Source organism: Zophobas morio, unplaced genomic scaffold (assembly GCF_036711695.1).
Source record: "Zophobas morio isolate AGI-343-1 ecotype UQ-CSIRO unplaced genomic scaffold, CSIRO_AGI_Zmor_V1 ptg000023l, whole genome shotgun sequence".
Lineage (NCBI taxonomy): Eukaryota > Metazoa > Arthropoda > Insecta > Coleoptera > Tenebrionidae > Zophobas > Zophobas morio.
Genome location: NW_026972128.1, coordinates 13,831,476 through 13,849,350, shown reverse-complemented (window position 1 = coordinate 13,849,350; position 17,875 = coordinate 13,831,476). Strand labels below are relative to the sequence as shown.

Below are 17,875 nucleotides of genomic sequence, written 5' to 3'. Positions count from 1 at the left end.
AAATCAAGATGAGTGGTAAAAATTAATGTGCTATGAAAAATTAAGGAAGAAGTTTCCATGCTTTGTCATCAAGGAGACACCTCGAGCAAGTAGTAATGAATGAAAATTTGTCTAATCATCCCCAGCAAGAATTTGATGGTGTCACCTCAAAAATTTGTACACTATACAGTTGTTAAATTGTATATAATAGTATACTCCTGCACGTGTGGTTTATGAATCCGTCTTGCGTTTTTCCTCTAGACATCCAAATGTTCGAGAAAAGGAAATCTAAATTGTATAGAAACAAATCTTTATTCAGTAATAGTAATTTAAGGAGTACAAATCATTATTGTTACAATTTTTCTAAAATTTTCAGCAGGATAACGTTATGATTACATTATACTTACCTTAAAAATTTAGATATTTACTTCCACCATGTTTGTCTAATTAAGAATTTATTTAGTTTTATATTAAGACAAATATAAACATTTGTAAATGGATGAGATTCTACACGAATATGTACTTCTCTAAAAACTCATGAAACATAATGTTTTAATGAACCATTTACTTAATTTCAAATTACTACTGTTTTTGTGTAACATTTGCGCCCTCGAGGTACAAGTAAAGCCATTAGTGTGCCCTAGTTTAGAATTTCTTACCCACATGATGAGCTATTGTTATTCAGATGCGTTGATATATCTAAGAACTTGCTGAACTAACAGCAATAATTGCCTGAGATCTATGTCGCAAGCATTTAGTTATTTGAAACCGTACAAATGATCCATCAGCTATAATAAATAGTTTTCGACAACATTAATAATACGAATCATGAAAATGTTCAATAAACCTTGTTTTTCCAACAACGACACGATTACAAAGAAAACAACTGTCACGATATTTAATACTAATCTGTTCGGTGAATGAAAGCTTAGAGATTAACTTCATTATTATTGAAAGCTTCGTTTGAGATCCTCAACAGGAAAGTTTGAACTTTATTAGTAAGCGACAGCGGTGAAATCAATGCGATGTCACCACAAACGAAACAAAATAATGATAGCTAGGTTCGATCATAAAATGTCAGCTTAAATGAGAATCTCATTTATCAGATAAAATATTTACTTTAAATAAGAAAGACATTTCTCGGAAAAGGATACATAATTTCAATCTCTTGATATTTTTTTAACAAACTTTGCTATAGAAAAAAGATAATTTTTTTTCGTCGCTGTGGGAATTTCAGGCACAATTTTCCCCGCCTGTGTTTAGTATAACTTAGGGTTACTTCGTGTAAAGGGAGTCTTCTTGAAAGGGCAGTGTCGCATAAATTACCCTTGGGAGGGCAAAACTCGTCCACAGTAAAATTATTAGCGGGCAGTAGCCTGCGAGCCAGATTTGATTGAGTATTGTAAGATTTTATTCCCTGCTTGAAAAAGGATTTGATTAGATTTTCTCAAAACGTGATAAAAAAAGGAGGACTTTTTTTCTCGAGATGCGCTATACAACGATTAACGATCCAGCGATGCCTCAACAAAGAATTAATACCGAAAATCAATAAATCTCGCAGCCCTTTCTTTCATATCAATGAGGTGACAGTTGTTTTCGCAAGTTTCAGTTTCCTTTTTGAGGGTTTTCATATTCGAGTCGCCGCCACCACTAGACAAGGGTCGTTTGGGTTAAAGTTTTCGGTGAAATGACGTGCTGAATACGTACAGAACAACTCTGAAACTGTCTGCATTCCGAATAAAGATGTACACAATTAGAGCCTCCGGAATTTCTATAACGTTTTAATATGGAATTATTTCAAAATACGGACCGAATTTGCCATCAAAGAAACGACCAACTTACTTTAACTCGAAGTTCAGCTATTTTCATTACGGTTTCTTGAATCGTATTTAACATTTAAATTTAAAAGAACAGTCTTTTCTCCGAAAAAGTAATCTTAACAAGCTCCGCGCACAACTCGGTGTATAATTGGCCGATAACTTTCATGTACTCATGTTTATTAAAGCTGTAATAATTGTATCCAGTAATTTATACAGAAAAGTTGCTATATTTGTGCAGTAAACCAATGATCAGTTCATTCAATTTAATCAAAAAGTCATTAATGATTAATTTTAGTTTTTATAGGTTTAAATAAAAAAAAAAATGGATTAAGGTTATTTAGACAGAACTTCCCTCACCCCTGAAGTGGGTAGGTACACTACAACATTCGAAGTTTTTCGAAAAATTATAAGATTTGATTTTGTGAATTACACATATTATGAGTTAAAAATACAAAGCAGAATTTGTTTAATTAAAAAATTAAATGTCAAAATTTTGATAGGTAAGTTCGACATAAGTTTGAAACAGTAGTTTGCTTCTATACTTAGCCTTACTATTTTCGCCCTTACTTTTTTCCTAACATCCTGATTTAAAAAAAAAAAATTAAACTACACAATTTTACATTATAATTACACAAACCACATTACTAATCAAAATTTTGCAATTTATTGTAACAGTTTGCATCAGGAGCATGGGAAGTTTTGTCTAAACCACTTTAGACTAATTTGATATATGTGTATACAATATACATCTCTAATCAACAAATCAAGCCTTTATTTTTGTGATAGAGGGTTACATTTATCGATCTGTTAAAAGAAAATTAACTTGTCAATTAACACAGTTTGTTTATCAAAATGTGTGTAATACCATCCATGTATTCCTACTATTAGTACTTATTTGTACTCGATCAATTAATTAATCAGTGACACCACATCAACGTCATGTATATTTCATATTAAATTATCTTTCACACAACCATAAATTTCCACGTCAACATTAACATGCAATATGTAACGAACGTGTGAACCCTAAACTAGATGCGCTTGTGTATTGATATAATTATTATTTTTTTTTGTATGTGTTTCTACGTCGCACAAAACGTGGATAGGTTCCAAATCAAATAAATTAATGCCGCATACTTGGTTTAATTAATCTGATATCATTATGTAAGTAAATGCCTTTGTTTAACAATGCTTTATTGTTTACCCATTTTCACTCTGTTATATTCTCCATTATGTCTGCTTAAATGGAGAACACACACCTCTAATCTGATTCTGGAGTGCTAGAATTGCGCCTTTAATCAAAACCCGATCAATACCAATTGCTGGCCTAAGAAAAGTCTTGATAAAAAGTCTACACGCAAGTATTTTATCAAGCTTGCACAGGAAAAACAAACACAGACAACTTTTAAGCCAGATGTAATCTAACAGAAGAAGGAAAGTTTGATCCACGAAAAATAATTTAATAACTGAGAATACAACCAAAAAAGAAATCTTATTCAACGCAACTTTCATCCTTGACAAATGTAATAAAGCTATTAAAACTAAGTGGCCTCCATTTTACCAAGTTACACGATTCCTCGCATTGTTTGACGTTTATTTGTATGCTTTATAGACAATTAGAGAGGTAATTATAACAAATTACGCATGTAGGATGAATTTGCAAGAGCAGTCCCAAAGCCACTTTGAATTTCGCCTTACTTACCATAATAATACGATCTGATAACACAATGAATGCAGACTCATAATTAAGGTGAATTAACTTTAAGTTTTTCGATGTAATTGTCGAACTAGGTTAAACACATAATTAAATCAATTAGGCATGGAAGCTTCTTAATTAAATAAAAAACATCTGTATTACGTGCATAGTTTTCATTATTAACTGCCAACGACAAAAATTGAAGACAAAACAAGATTATCAAAGGAGAACTACAGACTTTGCATAGTTGGGCAAAAGTTATAAAAGTTACCTCAAGTAAAAGAACTGAAGTTTCTACGTACGAAGCAAATAAATTTAGCATGAAGTATGACTTTCTTTTACACTTATCGATTCACGGTATTGTAATTCAGCAACAAAAAATTTGTTCCCCTGTGAGAGAACCTTACTTTTGTGCCAACTTCAGCTTGTAGTCCTTGTCTAAGAAACACTAGTTGGAAAAACCTTGGTCAAAGAAAATCTGCTCTAAATTTTACCTAATCAAACATCCAGGGCCGGCGCTACCGACGGTGCAACACGTGCAATTGCACGGGGCGGCGAATTTTTGAAGGGCGGCGAAATTCGATAATAAAAACTTATTTTTAAAATAACTGCAATCAAACTCAAACAAGAAAAACAATTATAATGCTTATGTGGGAAAAATTTCAACCGTATCATTCCTCCACTAAAATAGACTCATATTTCAGTCGCCAGAGCGATACTTAAAAGAATTAAGCGTGACGCTCTCCTAAACAACCGATTTTGTATATGGTTAATAAACTTGTTTCAAAGTACTTAAATTTATTTATTTTTGTAAGATGATTCGATTCTTGAAGAAAAGTTTCAATTAAAGCTCAGTTTTGTATCGACTTTAGGACGTGTTGTGTCTTGGTTCGTATTTTTCGAAATCGCTTGAAACGGTATCGTCTTTCGGGTGCTGTGTACCGTAAAAGAAAACTTGCTTGAGAAACTGAGTTAAAAAAACAAAGTGGTTCTCTTGAAGAATGTCTCAATTTCAATTGAACATGAACTAGCCCAAAATTTGGACTATAAACAACTTGTGCAAATCTTCTCAGCAATGAAGGTGAGACTTTTCTCAGTTAAATTTTAATTGTTTGTGTAATGTTTTAAATAAACAAGTTTTCCCCGTGTAAATAAATGTACATATCTATCTAATGATCAATTAACTGTATATACATACCTACCACCTACCACGAATTTATTTTTTGTTGAATTTAGACGAGGATATTTAATCAAAAGCCAAGAAATACAAATAATTGGATGAAACAAAAGTTAGGTGATTTAATAAATTTTAGTTGAAGGTATCAAAATTAATTACGTAGTAGGTAGTTTATATTGTTAACTTTATTGAGGGGGCGGCAAAAAAAATTGCACGGGGCGGCAAAATCTCTAGCGCCGGCCCTGCAAACATCATTAAATACAAGTATAATAAAAATAGTTAGATCACAGTAAATGTTTTTTTTATCTGTAATTTCGAAAAGCTAATACCTACTTTTTTATGAGTGTGATAATGTAAGAGAAATAGCACAAGTTCTATAGTTTAGACAAAACCGAGACACACATTTCCAGCAAATGTTATGAACAATATCTGTCCTTAGACGGCTCCTGGTACATGAACACTTTATGACATTTCTGGGACAGTTATATACAATTGTTATATGGAGGGAAGTGTTACACCCGCTTCAGACAGTTTATGTTGTGTGAAAGTGTTATTAAGACAACTATTTGTAAGCGAGCATCCATAAATGAGAAGACGTATTACATTCTGCCAAATATTTAATGTTAAAAAAAAAAGAAAATCCATCTAAAAGTAACTGCAGTCCAAAATTTAAAACAAGCAAAGACAAAGTGGAGATTTATGTAAATAAAGCGTTTAACAAAAAATTGAAAAATTTTTTCTACATGGTAGGCATACTGTCCCAACCCACGCTCTCCATTAAGTAGATTCTGCTGCTGAATTTACAGACGTATCGATTAGCCAACACTTTGAAACCGCCACCCTCACTTACTATTTACATTTGCTTCAGGAGTTTAAATCCTATCTACAACAAAATTTGCAGTGTTAATAATTCCAGTTGGTGGGTGCAAATTCTGAACAGTCGTTGCCTTTTCAATCTTAATCGCCATTGATGCTACTAGAAGACTACTTGTGATGAAGGACTCGTTTGCCAAACTTATTTATTTTAAATTCTTCTTATCAGCGTCAGTTTTGATACCTTTAAATTCTCAAGTCTGATCCTGTGCTGAGAAAGCGTAGGAGAAACTACGAGCGACGGAAATAAAAGACTTCTTTTTTTCATTTTGGAAAAATAAGCTAATTGTTCTTTCTCTACTTAGACACAATTAATTTACAGTCTTTTTTCTTATTAGTATGTGGAATATTGTCAATGATGTGGTGCCAACACTGCAACAGTGTCTGCCCACTTTGCATACTAATGGCGGTTTGTAAGTTGATACTTTGGATAAGCCAACCCACCCGTATTCGACGATAGTTTTCGCACCACATTATCCACAAAGATCAATCTTACGATCTTTATCAGATTGCAAAATCAATAACAAATGATTTACATAATTTCATAAGTAAGTAAATGTCAGATGTTTCGATTAGATTCAACTCGAACCGGGTTTCAAAATGACGGTTGTTCTGTACAACAGTTGTTCGTGCTGAAAGCGAGCGTTCTAGGGGTGTAACGCAGAAAACGGTTATATTTGTTACTCTAGGTTGAAGGCACTTGATATGGTGGCAGTGAACTCCAATTACCCTTTATCGATAATCTCACTTTGGTCTAAATATCATGAACCGGATCATGATTCAAAAAAGATTATTCTTTCTAAAAAATTTTTCAAAGTAGGTTTTTACATGCACCCGTGTTATAGTTTTACCCCGTTTTAAATAGTTCGAGATAATTATTACGTCTATACCCCGAAAAAATGATTGCAAAAACTTTTCTTACAGATTTTTTTGAACAGAAAACGGCAGAAAAATGATTTGGAAGTTGTCACTCTGAACGATCAGCATTTAATTGGCAAAATAATGTTTTTACACCCAAATCAAGATATACGATCTGAAAAATGGATTCCCAAGAAATTTTTAAAGTCTCAGCTATATGTCTGGGCGTAATTCGTCAATCCTCTACAATCATGTCATGTCCGATATAATTTTCTTTCCTCCGACACATGTTTTCTTTTTCGCCAAAACTGGAGAAACTAGATATTTATCAAACAACATACTCGTTGTCATGGTAACGTCTTCCGGTTTCGTTTTTAACAAATCGTCTAGACGGATTCTTTATCAATACCCCTCGTACATCAGATCCAATAAATTTACGCGGAGAAGCAAACTCAAATAAATATAAATGGTAACAATTGACTCTTCAGTTAAAAAACTTCTGTTAGCGGTAAATTCGTCCATGTTTCCCAGAACAAAACTGTGTTACGCCGAAAATAAAATAAGTCACGCTGAATTTAAACACTTTTTTCTTCTACAAATCAAGTCAACTGTTTTGGTCCTGCCAGGATAACTGGATAACAACAACATAAAAATATGTCCACCGAACTATTCTGTCTTCTTCGTGGTGTAAAAAACTTATTCATGTCGATATATGTACTACAATTTTTAATGATACTTGGAAATCAGGTCGAAAATTTTATAAATTAGAAAGTGTCCTGTTTGAATAATATGAGAATATTATGATGATATATTATGTATGAATCAATATTTTATACGTCTATCAAGGCAAGGTAACTAAAAAGTATAAAAAATTCTAGGCTTCTACCTTTAAATATGTCAAAAAATTGAGGTTTTTTAAATATTTTACTTCCCGGGCGTAAGCGAAGGAAGTATTGTAATCGAATTCTCGACCTTTCATGACCCCTAGAGTACGAAGAAATGGGTCACCCGTTTCCGTCTGTCTGTCTGTCTGTCGTCAGTCTAGATTTTTATTAGACAAATAATCTCGGAAACTACTGAACCCATTGTTGTCAAATTTTGTATGTATGTTAGGAATATCATCTAGATAGTAAAACGCTAACCAAAATTTGGATAATCATCTCCAGCAACAATTTGGTGACGTCCGCTCATTATATTGCATAATTGACATTACCGATTTTGTACGATATAATAATCTCCTGTACTTGTGGTTTACGAATATATCTTGATTTTGTTTATTACAAATATATTTTTTTGCCAAGATAGAACGTGACGCTTATATAGCAGGTGTAGCCAAGTGACAGAGTGTCTGTTTTACAAACCCCGGGTCGACGGGTGCAAGATTTTTTTTTTCATTAGATAACAAGTTTATTAGAATTAGTCACCCTCTAATTTTTTATTGATCAAATTAAGAACGAGTCGCCCCATTTTCTCGTAAATGTAAAAATACAAACGTCTTTGTTTAATAAGGATTAAATAAGAATTATAATATGTAATAATATTCAGATTGTAGGTTACTTAATAATTTTAATTCTCTGTCTTAAGGTGACGAACTCATTCAATTCAAACTAACTTCTACGTGACATTCTTCCGATATATAAACATAAACACTTTCAAGTTGTTTTACTTGTCGAGCGTAAGCTAAGGACGTCTAGTAATAGAGTCCATCGGGCAATTTGGTACTTTCATACATATTTTCTCGACGTTTCATGACCCCTAGACAAAGAAGAAGTTATGTTATAAGTAACCAAATGTAAATTACAACATCCGAAATCAAAATGAAATGCAATGTTTTATTTAATAAGCGGAAGTCAGAACGATAAAAAAATCTGGATCGTCGGCATTATAATTCGCTTATTGCAATTCGTAGAAAATATCGTTTACTTTAGTTTATCTGTTTCACTCTGCTCGACAAGCGTTATCGCCATTTGTCTTAAATTACGAGTACAATGATTTTCAGTTCATTCTTCAGTCGACAGTGGCACTTCTGCTATTATACACGGTAGACGTGATTAATATTTGATTATTTTATCGATTATAAATCAAGATTCAAAACGACTCACTCCATTTTTCCGAAAATTTGGGAATACAGTACGTTTATTATTAGTATTAAGGCACTACATCTGTCCAAACTTCTACGTGTCCTTGCAAAAAAGTTGATGACATCATTACAACATTTTGTAATACAAAAACTCACTTGAAACAAACGTGTATCTTTACCTTTATTTGAACATTACATAAATATCTTTAGTTTAACTTATAATGGTAATCATAAAAAAATAAAATTCGCAAAATCAAATCTTTTTTGAAAGAGCTGAATTTGATATGCGGTAGAAGTAATCTTCGATCAATTTTTTTTACATTAAAGTGGAAACACGTTGAAAACTGTTACTGAAAAAACCTTTGTGCTTTATATCATGTTTCTCCTTTTTTAATGTTAAATCTAAATACATATATAAAAAATACATAGTCCTACGTTAAAAAAAATACATCTGTTGTGTATAACTTTCAAATGAAGCACCCTGTATATTTGATTATAATTTTATTAAAGCTTTAAATGAGTTCTACCATCCAGCGTCAAAGAATTTTTTCAATAACTCACACGGATTGCATAATCTTCTGTCGCCAGATCGAGAGAACACCTGTTTAACTTTGTATTTTTATCTCATATGTAAACTGTAATAATGTTAGGAAAATAGTTCATACTGTTTATTCGGTAGTCATTTGTCAAAATTTGTCTGTTGTGTAATAAATTTTAATTCATTATTTATAGTCACAGCCGATAATTTTGGCGGTATTAATTTATTGGATGGGATCGTGGACAACATGTAACACTGAATCCCAATAAATCCTAGACACCGCTGTTCTTTTTTTTAGTTTATAAATTAGAGAACAGTGCACATTTTAAGTACTCCACTGTCCTTAATTTTGAATTCTGAAGTATACGAATGTTGTTACAGTTAAATAACTTTATTGCAGCTTATTTTAGTTTAAAATATACTGGTTTCTAACATTTAGTTTTATATTTATTTTTTCTTAAACGAATCGCACAATATAACAAAATATCAGGCAGCACGCCGCCGTCAGTCTTGTGCTGAATTCATGTTCGTCTTTCTGTGTGCCACTTTCAGAGCTTGTAATGTAAATAACTGTTTCAAGCTCTTACTGTAATGTAATTAGGTAATTACACGAAGTAGTCAGTTACTACCTACTATACAACTTTCACAATACGTTGTCACGAAGTTTGTTACACTACGTTAGAAAATATTTCATTCATCAGAAATATCGTTACGTACATATCTATATAACATAATTTATTTTTCTTCGAGGAGAGCAGTTGGAACATTATGGATGCCACTTCAATTTCATGTTAAAAAGACTAAAAACACACTTGAAATTTTGCTGTGCGTAACAAACAACTCAAAACATATCCCTATCCATCTAAAGTTTTCTACTTTTAATGTATCCCACAATGCTTTTAAATCTAATAAAAAATACTTGCTGCGACAATATTGCAGTTCCAACAGTTTCAGCCCACAAGGCACCGAACTCGTGAAAGTACAAAGCCCTAAAGCGACTCTGATTCTATAATATGTTCGATACTTTGACATCTGTTACGACCCCAAGTCATTCCATCAGTTATAAACCTGAAGTTTAACCAATCTAAAGAGCTTCCGAACTAACTTCGCTTTACCTGTCTATAACATCCCTCCACCTAAAGCTTTTTAACAAAGGCTCCTGTATAAATTAAAATTCATTGTTTGCCTCAATTAGTCAAAATTTTCAACATTTGCGACTGACAATCTTAAAAGTACACAGCGATGCTGTACGACAGGATAAAAGGTGGCGATAACTAAGTCGTTCTCCAAAAAATCTTCCAAGCATGAATTTCCGCTTCACATAAACGACGAATAAAAATTACGAATTTACTTTTGTGCTTGATTCTTTTCCGACAAGGTTGAAAGATTTACAAGAAAAAATAATTTTCCGGTCTAATTAATCGTTAGAATTATTAATTTATACATACACAGAGTGTATATAGTTATAACAACATTTTTTTACATTTTTGTAAATGTTGCCTAATTAGTACATAACTTCAAAAACATTTGAGAGAAATGATCCAGTTTATATCAGATTCTTTACATGTATGAGGAACATTTGATGTAATTATTTCGAGCTAACCGCAACAGTTAATACGCTTACATGCAGTTGTTAATGGAGCTGGGATCGAATTAATAAGCTCGATCATGTAAACAACCACTAGTTCGAACTAACCTAGCCCTCGCTAAAATCTGTCTCGAAATAAGTGAACATGACTGCAATATAATTCGATATTTAAATTCTATAACCCTTCACGGCATAACAAAACCACACAAACCTCAACATCGAATAGTGGGACTCATTTTCACTATTTTTAAACGGACTATAGCGATGTGCACTACTAGCACGTTAAGCTCGCATTTAAAACTAATGTAAATTGCTAGCTTTTAACAGGAACTAACAACGCGTTGAAACATCCGTGCCACCAACACAAAAAAAAATTACTTATGTAAAATTCAGTAGTTGCTAAAATTATCAACGATTTTTTTACGACGACCTCTGGTATTTTCGTTGCATATTTTAATAAACGCATCTATAATTTAAATAATTTCTGGATGCCTCTGCAGATTCAGAAGTGTGTAAAATCATTTGCATACTGAAGTTAATTCGATTTAGAAGCACAGCAAATATCCAATGTAAAACATTTTTTTCCACTAGTGGTCGATAGTCACAGGAAACTTGGGAGTGACACGATATTAGAGAACAGTAGCAGGTTAATCAGTATGCTGTAATTCTAGATTCTCCAAAGTCCTTTCATTTTGGTATTATTCTCATTAATGTATATGACTGGCACCCGTAATGACAGAAGTCTCGTCTAAACGCCGCCCATTTCCGGGGTAGTGATAAGTCCTAAATAACAATGTCAGCGACAGATATTTGCATATTTCAAAAAATTGGTCTAAGATTATTCAGACGGAACTTCTTCCGCACCTAAAGTACAATAAATAAATCCAGTTTTTTGAGGAAACAAACAAATAAATTGTGATTAACGATTTAAGATAACTTTAAAACGTTTGATAGATTTCAGAACATTCGATTATACAATTTTGATCTTTTTTTTTTCGAAAATCTGAACGTCTAAGGTAAAAAATCAGAATGGACTCATAAACCACAAGTATATGACACCGAACTTCAAAATTTTGTTGTGTTTCGGTCTTTCACTTTCGTGTTGAAACATTTCTTGCGTATTTTATATGCCTTATATAAGACACTTACACTTACAACAAATAACAGTTATTGCTAAATAGAGTTAATTTTAAAATAAATCCTCAGTAACCATTTTTATCATAGTAAAAATTTTTTACATCATATGAATTATCCTATACAGGTGGTCCACCAGTAATAAAAAGCTTGAATAAATTTGAAGAGCAACAATTTATTGCATTAATAAAAAATAAAACGTGTTTTTATCTTTCAGTTTGAACAAGTGTTAAAGTTACTATGTTTAACGCTCCAACTGTAATCCTAATAATATCCAAGATAGTGGTGAAAATGTATTTTGGGTTGCGTTTCAAATTAATTCAGGCTCTTTATTACTCGTGGACCATCTTGTATATTTTGGTTCACTTTTTTTTTTATCTGAACGTATCGTTGCACGCTGTGTAGAATGAAGACAGTTAAATAATTTTTCTCATTTTTATAGCTACCCACTCAAAATAATGAGGTTTCTTTTCTATTTCGAGCAGTAACTAAGACAAATATTGTAATAAGGTTGTAAGGCACCACCACTAACTCAAGCACATTTTTGTCTCCAAAACACCGAAAATTACCAGCACCTATGCTGTCATCTAATTAAGTTTAGTCCGACAATGTGACAACACAGCTCATAAAACTTGTCAAAGCTGTTGAAATTTTCCGGTGTAGTGGGAATAACAACGTACCTACATGAGTAAATTAAATGTCGCATCACACATGTTAAATTTGAAAGTTCTTGTTTGCATTCGATAGAAAAAACATTCCATTCAAGCACTGTGTTCTCGCGCTACCACTTTGTCTAAAAATACAACTCAATTGTAATACGTTTATTTCGCAAAATTGTTTTGACATGGGATGCCTGTAGGTTGTTTGAAATAGAAACAATATACTGTTAAAAATCACCCATAAGGAACTAAAGTACAATAATTAGACACAAAACTTTCTGTAAATGAACGTAAATTTCAGTATCGTAATTTTTTAAAAATGTATCTAATCAAAGGAAATTTTTGTATACTTAATACGTATCAGATTTACAAATGCAAAATTTGTCAACCTTTTTGTACCATATAAAAATGTATGTAGTGATTTTAGGTATTGGTTTAACTGGTTGGGTCGCTCATAATTTATATTGGCAATCTTATTTTCTGAAAACAAAAGCAATTTAGTAGTAAATGATTATTATGTCAAATTTGTCTTAAATTAAATGAATGTAGTAGAAAACACATTTTCAGAATAATATCAGCAAGTCAGTCTAAAGTAGACGTAAACTTTTAAAAAGCTTTGATATTTCATTTATGAAAAGTGAGTATTATACAAGTGAAAGATCTAATACTGAATGAAATAATCTTGAGCTCTGACCTTTTGAGTACTTTATATTCTGTTTTTGTATAGCTCGCGTTCACATTTGAATCTTTTGGTAGAGGGAACTTTTCAAAAGCAAATGAATCTCGAATAAATGCCAGATCACAAATTTCAACAGAATTGTTTAATTTCGCCATTTCATACGTAATTATTCACCTCTACATACACTCTGAAATTGCCCTTCGAATAATAAAATTTTAACGTATTAAGCTTTTATTAAATTTGCCTGTTCATTTAAGTGATGGCTATCACGTAATTAAATGATTTTTATACTGTGAGTTACATTTGGCTGTTTTGTTTAGATTTTATTTTCAATTTCTTTTACAAGTACTAGGTGATACCGATTATTGCTTAAACAAACAGAAAAAATATTACGACGTCTAATAAATTTATCTGACGTAGCTATGAAACTATTGCTAGATATGCATTACAATGGATAGCTCGCCATTTTTTGTCTTAATACATACCTGTAGTTAAGTTTAAAATTTACTGGAATATAATTTTCACTTCTATAGAAACCGATTTTTTTTTTTATTGAAATTAATATTTTCAAACCATTTAAAATTAAACGTATGGAAATTTATGTACTTGATTTAGTAATCTGATTCTAGACAGGACAACTGTGTATTATCTTGAACATCAAAAACAGCTTGTAAATAACAAAAAACGATGTGAAGTCGTTGCGTGAATGTCTTTCTTTTCCTACGTCGTAACTATGCTCGTATACGCCTTGTCAAACTGAATTCAATTCACTATGTTTCAGCTTGACAAGCTGCATATCAGACTACTTACAAGTTACGAGGTACATTCAGGAAAACATTCAAGCGTCGAATAACGACTCACCGCCGTTTATTGTTATTATCTACCATTAAAACTGATCGATGATCATTTAAAAAAGGTCTAAAACGTCATAGAAATGCTAATTTTTTAAATGATTTGTCACAAACAACTGCCATGTCAGGAGTCCAAAACGTTAGCCTATTAACCCACCTATCGACAAAATTTTAGTATCTTTAGCGGTCCCCATAAAAGCAACCGTCGTTATTTATCTATCTATTCATCCCCCTCAAGAGCTTGAAAACTGTAAAAGATAAAGACAAACGCTTTTCCCCGGCATATTTTACAAATTAACTTCACTTTTACAGTTAGATTTCTCTCCAAATGTAGCTGCCCTAATTAGTACAAATTTAAGTAAATAAATATTGATCAAACAGCGTTCACAGTCAAGCTGCAACTTTTCTACAGATATAATTCTGTTCATATTTTAATGATTCGCCAACTGTTGATTAATACTGCTAGCGGAGTAAATACGACTCCTATCATCCGACAATTTAATTTCTGATTTAATTGTCATCAGCTGAAACAGACGTATGAAAAGCAAGATTACTGAAAGATGTCATCTTACTTACCTTTGAAGAATATTTAATTTTCTGTGTACTTGAATATAAGAGATTACACTACCACTTATGCTAAACTTGTAACTTCGCCGGTGGGTGCTTGACACAAAGCATAACCGAATCATCATTTACCCTAAAATGAGATTTCTGTAGCGTTGTCACGTACGTTTTATTTAGCCAAGCAAACCTAGTCGAATACAAAAAGAAATTTAGTACCCTCTGCCTTAAATTTCCAACCAGTCCTCCGACTAAAAAAAAAGAAAATCGGTCAATGGCCAACAGACTACAGATATATGAAAATGGGAGCCCCACTTTTGCCAATTCTAGAAACTACGATTACAACAATTTCCTGGCTTACACTCAGAAGTAACAAATGCTTTATAGGGTCATAAATACCGAAAGTCTTTATAATTAGGCAAATCTGAAGTTAACAAGTTTCAAGGCAGTTCACAAATCACCGAAACTGATGCTCTACTACACAAAGGAGAAGCTTTACCAGAAACACGACTAAACGCAGCCAGGCGCAATATCTGGCTTAAACTTCCAAAGCCCGCCGAAAATTTCCAGACGACTTCCTATATACCTGTCGAAAATTTATATACGAATGAATCCAAAATTCCGGAGCTAATTACCAAATAAGCGTTTCTACAAATTCGATAAATTTTGAAATAACACAGACCGGATAAAAACCATGACCTGACACCCACATGGCAAATGAATTTATTAAAAGACACTTTATTGTGGATAAAATTAATCAAAAATTTCGTAAAGAACTCAACACTAAGGAGAAAGCTGAATTACATGCATTACGAACATAATTTCTAGTCTCAGTGCGAAAAAAAAAGGTATTTGTTTATTTTCAAGTTTAGGTTTAGGTGACAGCGGGTAACGCCCAGAAGAAAAGCGTTTTCTACGAGATTTCGCGAGATGTCAATTGCTTCAAACTGCTCCCAATTCCGAATGAAACCTTGAGTCCTCCACAATTTGCAATAGAATTTTCGTTACCATTTCCTATATATTGGTATTCAAATTTTATTTCTTTTATTTAATTTATTCAAACACAAAGAAATATCAATTTTTTTGCAAAAATGATTCCAGGCTATAATCTACCTACAACGTTACGCTGATGGATTTGAAAATTCTCCATAACAAAAATATCGTGCGTGCTAAAGTTCTTTTCTAATCATTTTTTCCTTTTTTAATTATGAATATTTAATAACCTACAAAAAATCAATCATTTCTTACAAAAAAACAGTTCAATAACAATAATGAAAATGTTTGTCTTGAGCCAACGATACACTGAGAAAAAAATTTAGATACCTATGGTAAGTAAAACGAGTAGGGGATGTTTGAACAGTTTATCAATGAACAAAGTACAACACTCAATTGTAATATAATGAAGCAGTAGAGGGAGACCGCCAAGGGTGCTTCAAGGATTTACCACGTACCGGGGTGGTGTATCGTCGCAGGTGCGTCTACCGTAACCAGAGAACGTAGAGTGCGTGGCGGAACGCTTTAATACAAAGCCGCTACAAATGTTATTACAAAAATATCTTAATCACTGAAACTAGTACAGCAATTTAAATTGTTGATTTATTATTAAATAATCACAATAAATAAATATACACAATTTACATTTGTTAAAAAACAAAATATATCTTGAGTGTATTTTCTGGTGTACAATTTAGACAAAAGTACCTTCTCCATTACGTTACATACAGATAAACTATTTGCTGCCACTGCACTGAATAATATTAGATGGTCCACTAGGTATAATTTCAAATTTTGCCTGCAATTTAACGTTTAATAATACTCATAAACTAATTAATGAATTATATTTTTACATTTGTCATTTTTTCAGCAATAAAAATTGCAGTTTTTGTATGCATTGTTATTTCTCCTACTTTAGCACTAGAAGGTCCTTGCGCCAAAGCCATAAATACAATGATCTGATCCTGTGAATGTGAATCAACACAAGTTCCTTCCTCAAAAGATTTCGCTAAGTCTAACGCAGCTCTCCTTCCAGTTTCTTCTGAATTTTCGCCCCTTTTTCCAAGCGCAGAACCTCCCAAAAGACATCCTGTACTAGTTTCAGCTACCACACTAAAAATATGATAATGATTTGAAGAAATTAATTAACAAAAACACTTACATTATACCTGAACAGTTATCAGGAGCTATATTTCGATCTTCTTTATACCTTTCAATTTTTATGTTGTTACAAAAACGTTTTAACTCTCGTCCGACTGAATCTGCCATTGCATGACTTAATTTTATTGGAAGGGAACCAGCTACAAAACTCCACCCAAAAACGGAAGTAATTTGTCCTCTATCCACTATTTTAATAGGGTCTAATTTAGGTATAGGTTCAATATTAATAACAACTTCGCCTCCGCCTTTTGGAAAATAACCCCTTCTTATTAAATCAAAGTCAAATGTAGCTCCAAATTTCTCTAAAATCGGTCTAAAAACTTCTGTTGTGTAATCAATTTGGGGGGCCATTTCAGCATTTGTCCCCCCATGAAGCCTTAACGTAGTATTGGAATTAGCAAACAAAGTACATGGTAAAGCAGCTTGTAATAATAAACTTATACTGCCTGCAGTCTTCACTCGAGCTTCATAACTACCTCCTGTTATATTACCTGGCCAAAATTCGACTTCTGTTGAGCCAAATGATGCTCCCTTCACTTTAGCATTGCTAATATCTCGTAGCAGCTCAATACCTTAAAAAATTAAACAATTATCAGATGCATATTTTGGTTTATATTCATGATCACCTTTCAAGTGTTGTTCCATTAAACCTGGTTTGCTACGACCAGCACGAATCTTCATAATACGGACAGGTATCTTTCTAATAACGCTAAGAGTGAGAGCAATTCGTAAAATCTGTCCACCCTGCAGAATAAACAAATTACTATAAGCAGTTGCTCAATTAAAAAACTTACTCCTTCCAAAATTGATCCATCTATTTCTTTGACTTCACAGGCCATAATATTATAATAAATTATTACAAATGGGGCCAATTTACCTTAAATTTTACTCAGTGTTATCTGTTATCGCAAATGTAATAAATAGTTTTATTAAATAAATTTCGTTTATAGGTTAGATCAGTTGGTTACATGGGGGAGTTATATTACAATAATAACAAAAAGTCAAACGTCATTTTGTAAGTTTGGTATCAATGATTAATTGAAAATAGAAATTTCGATAGGATTTAAAAAACTCAGTTCTTTAACCAGTTGTTATTTAGTCTCACCAAAATTTTAATTCAAACTCAAATTTCATTTAAATGGACAATAACCGGCGCTGTAAGTAGTAAAATAAAAAAATAATTTTAACTTCTTGGTGATTTTTACAATTGTTTAGTAACTTTGAGTGT

General features: G+C 32.4%; 1 protein-coding gene across 1 annotated transcript; it reads right to left on the bottom strand.

Annotated features, from left to right (window-relative positions):
• Positions 1-15,840: 15,840 nt before the first annotated feature.
• On the bottom strand, positions 15,841-17,759 carry LOC135134070 (RNA 3'-terminal phosphate cyclase). The gene is made up of 5 exons (XM_064062665.1): positions 17,442-17,759; positions 17,274-17,391; positions 16,649-17,219; positions 16,341-16,599; positions 15,841-16,285 (listed from the first exon to the last, which is right to left on the bottom strand). The coding sequence occupies exons 1-5, from the start codon at positions 17,484-17,486 to the stop codon at positions 16,223-16,225; spliced, it is 1,056 nt and encodes a 351-aa protein (XP_063918735.1). The 5' UTR covers positions 17,487-17,759; the 3' UTR covers positions 15,841-16,222.
• Between the last annotated feature and the right edge of the window lie 116 nt (positions 17,760-17,875).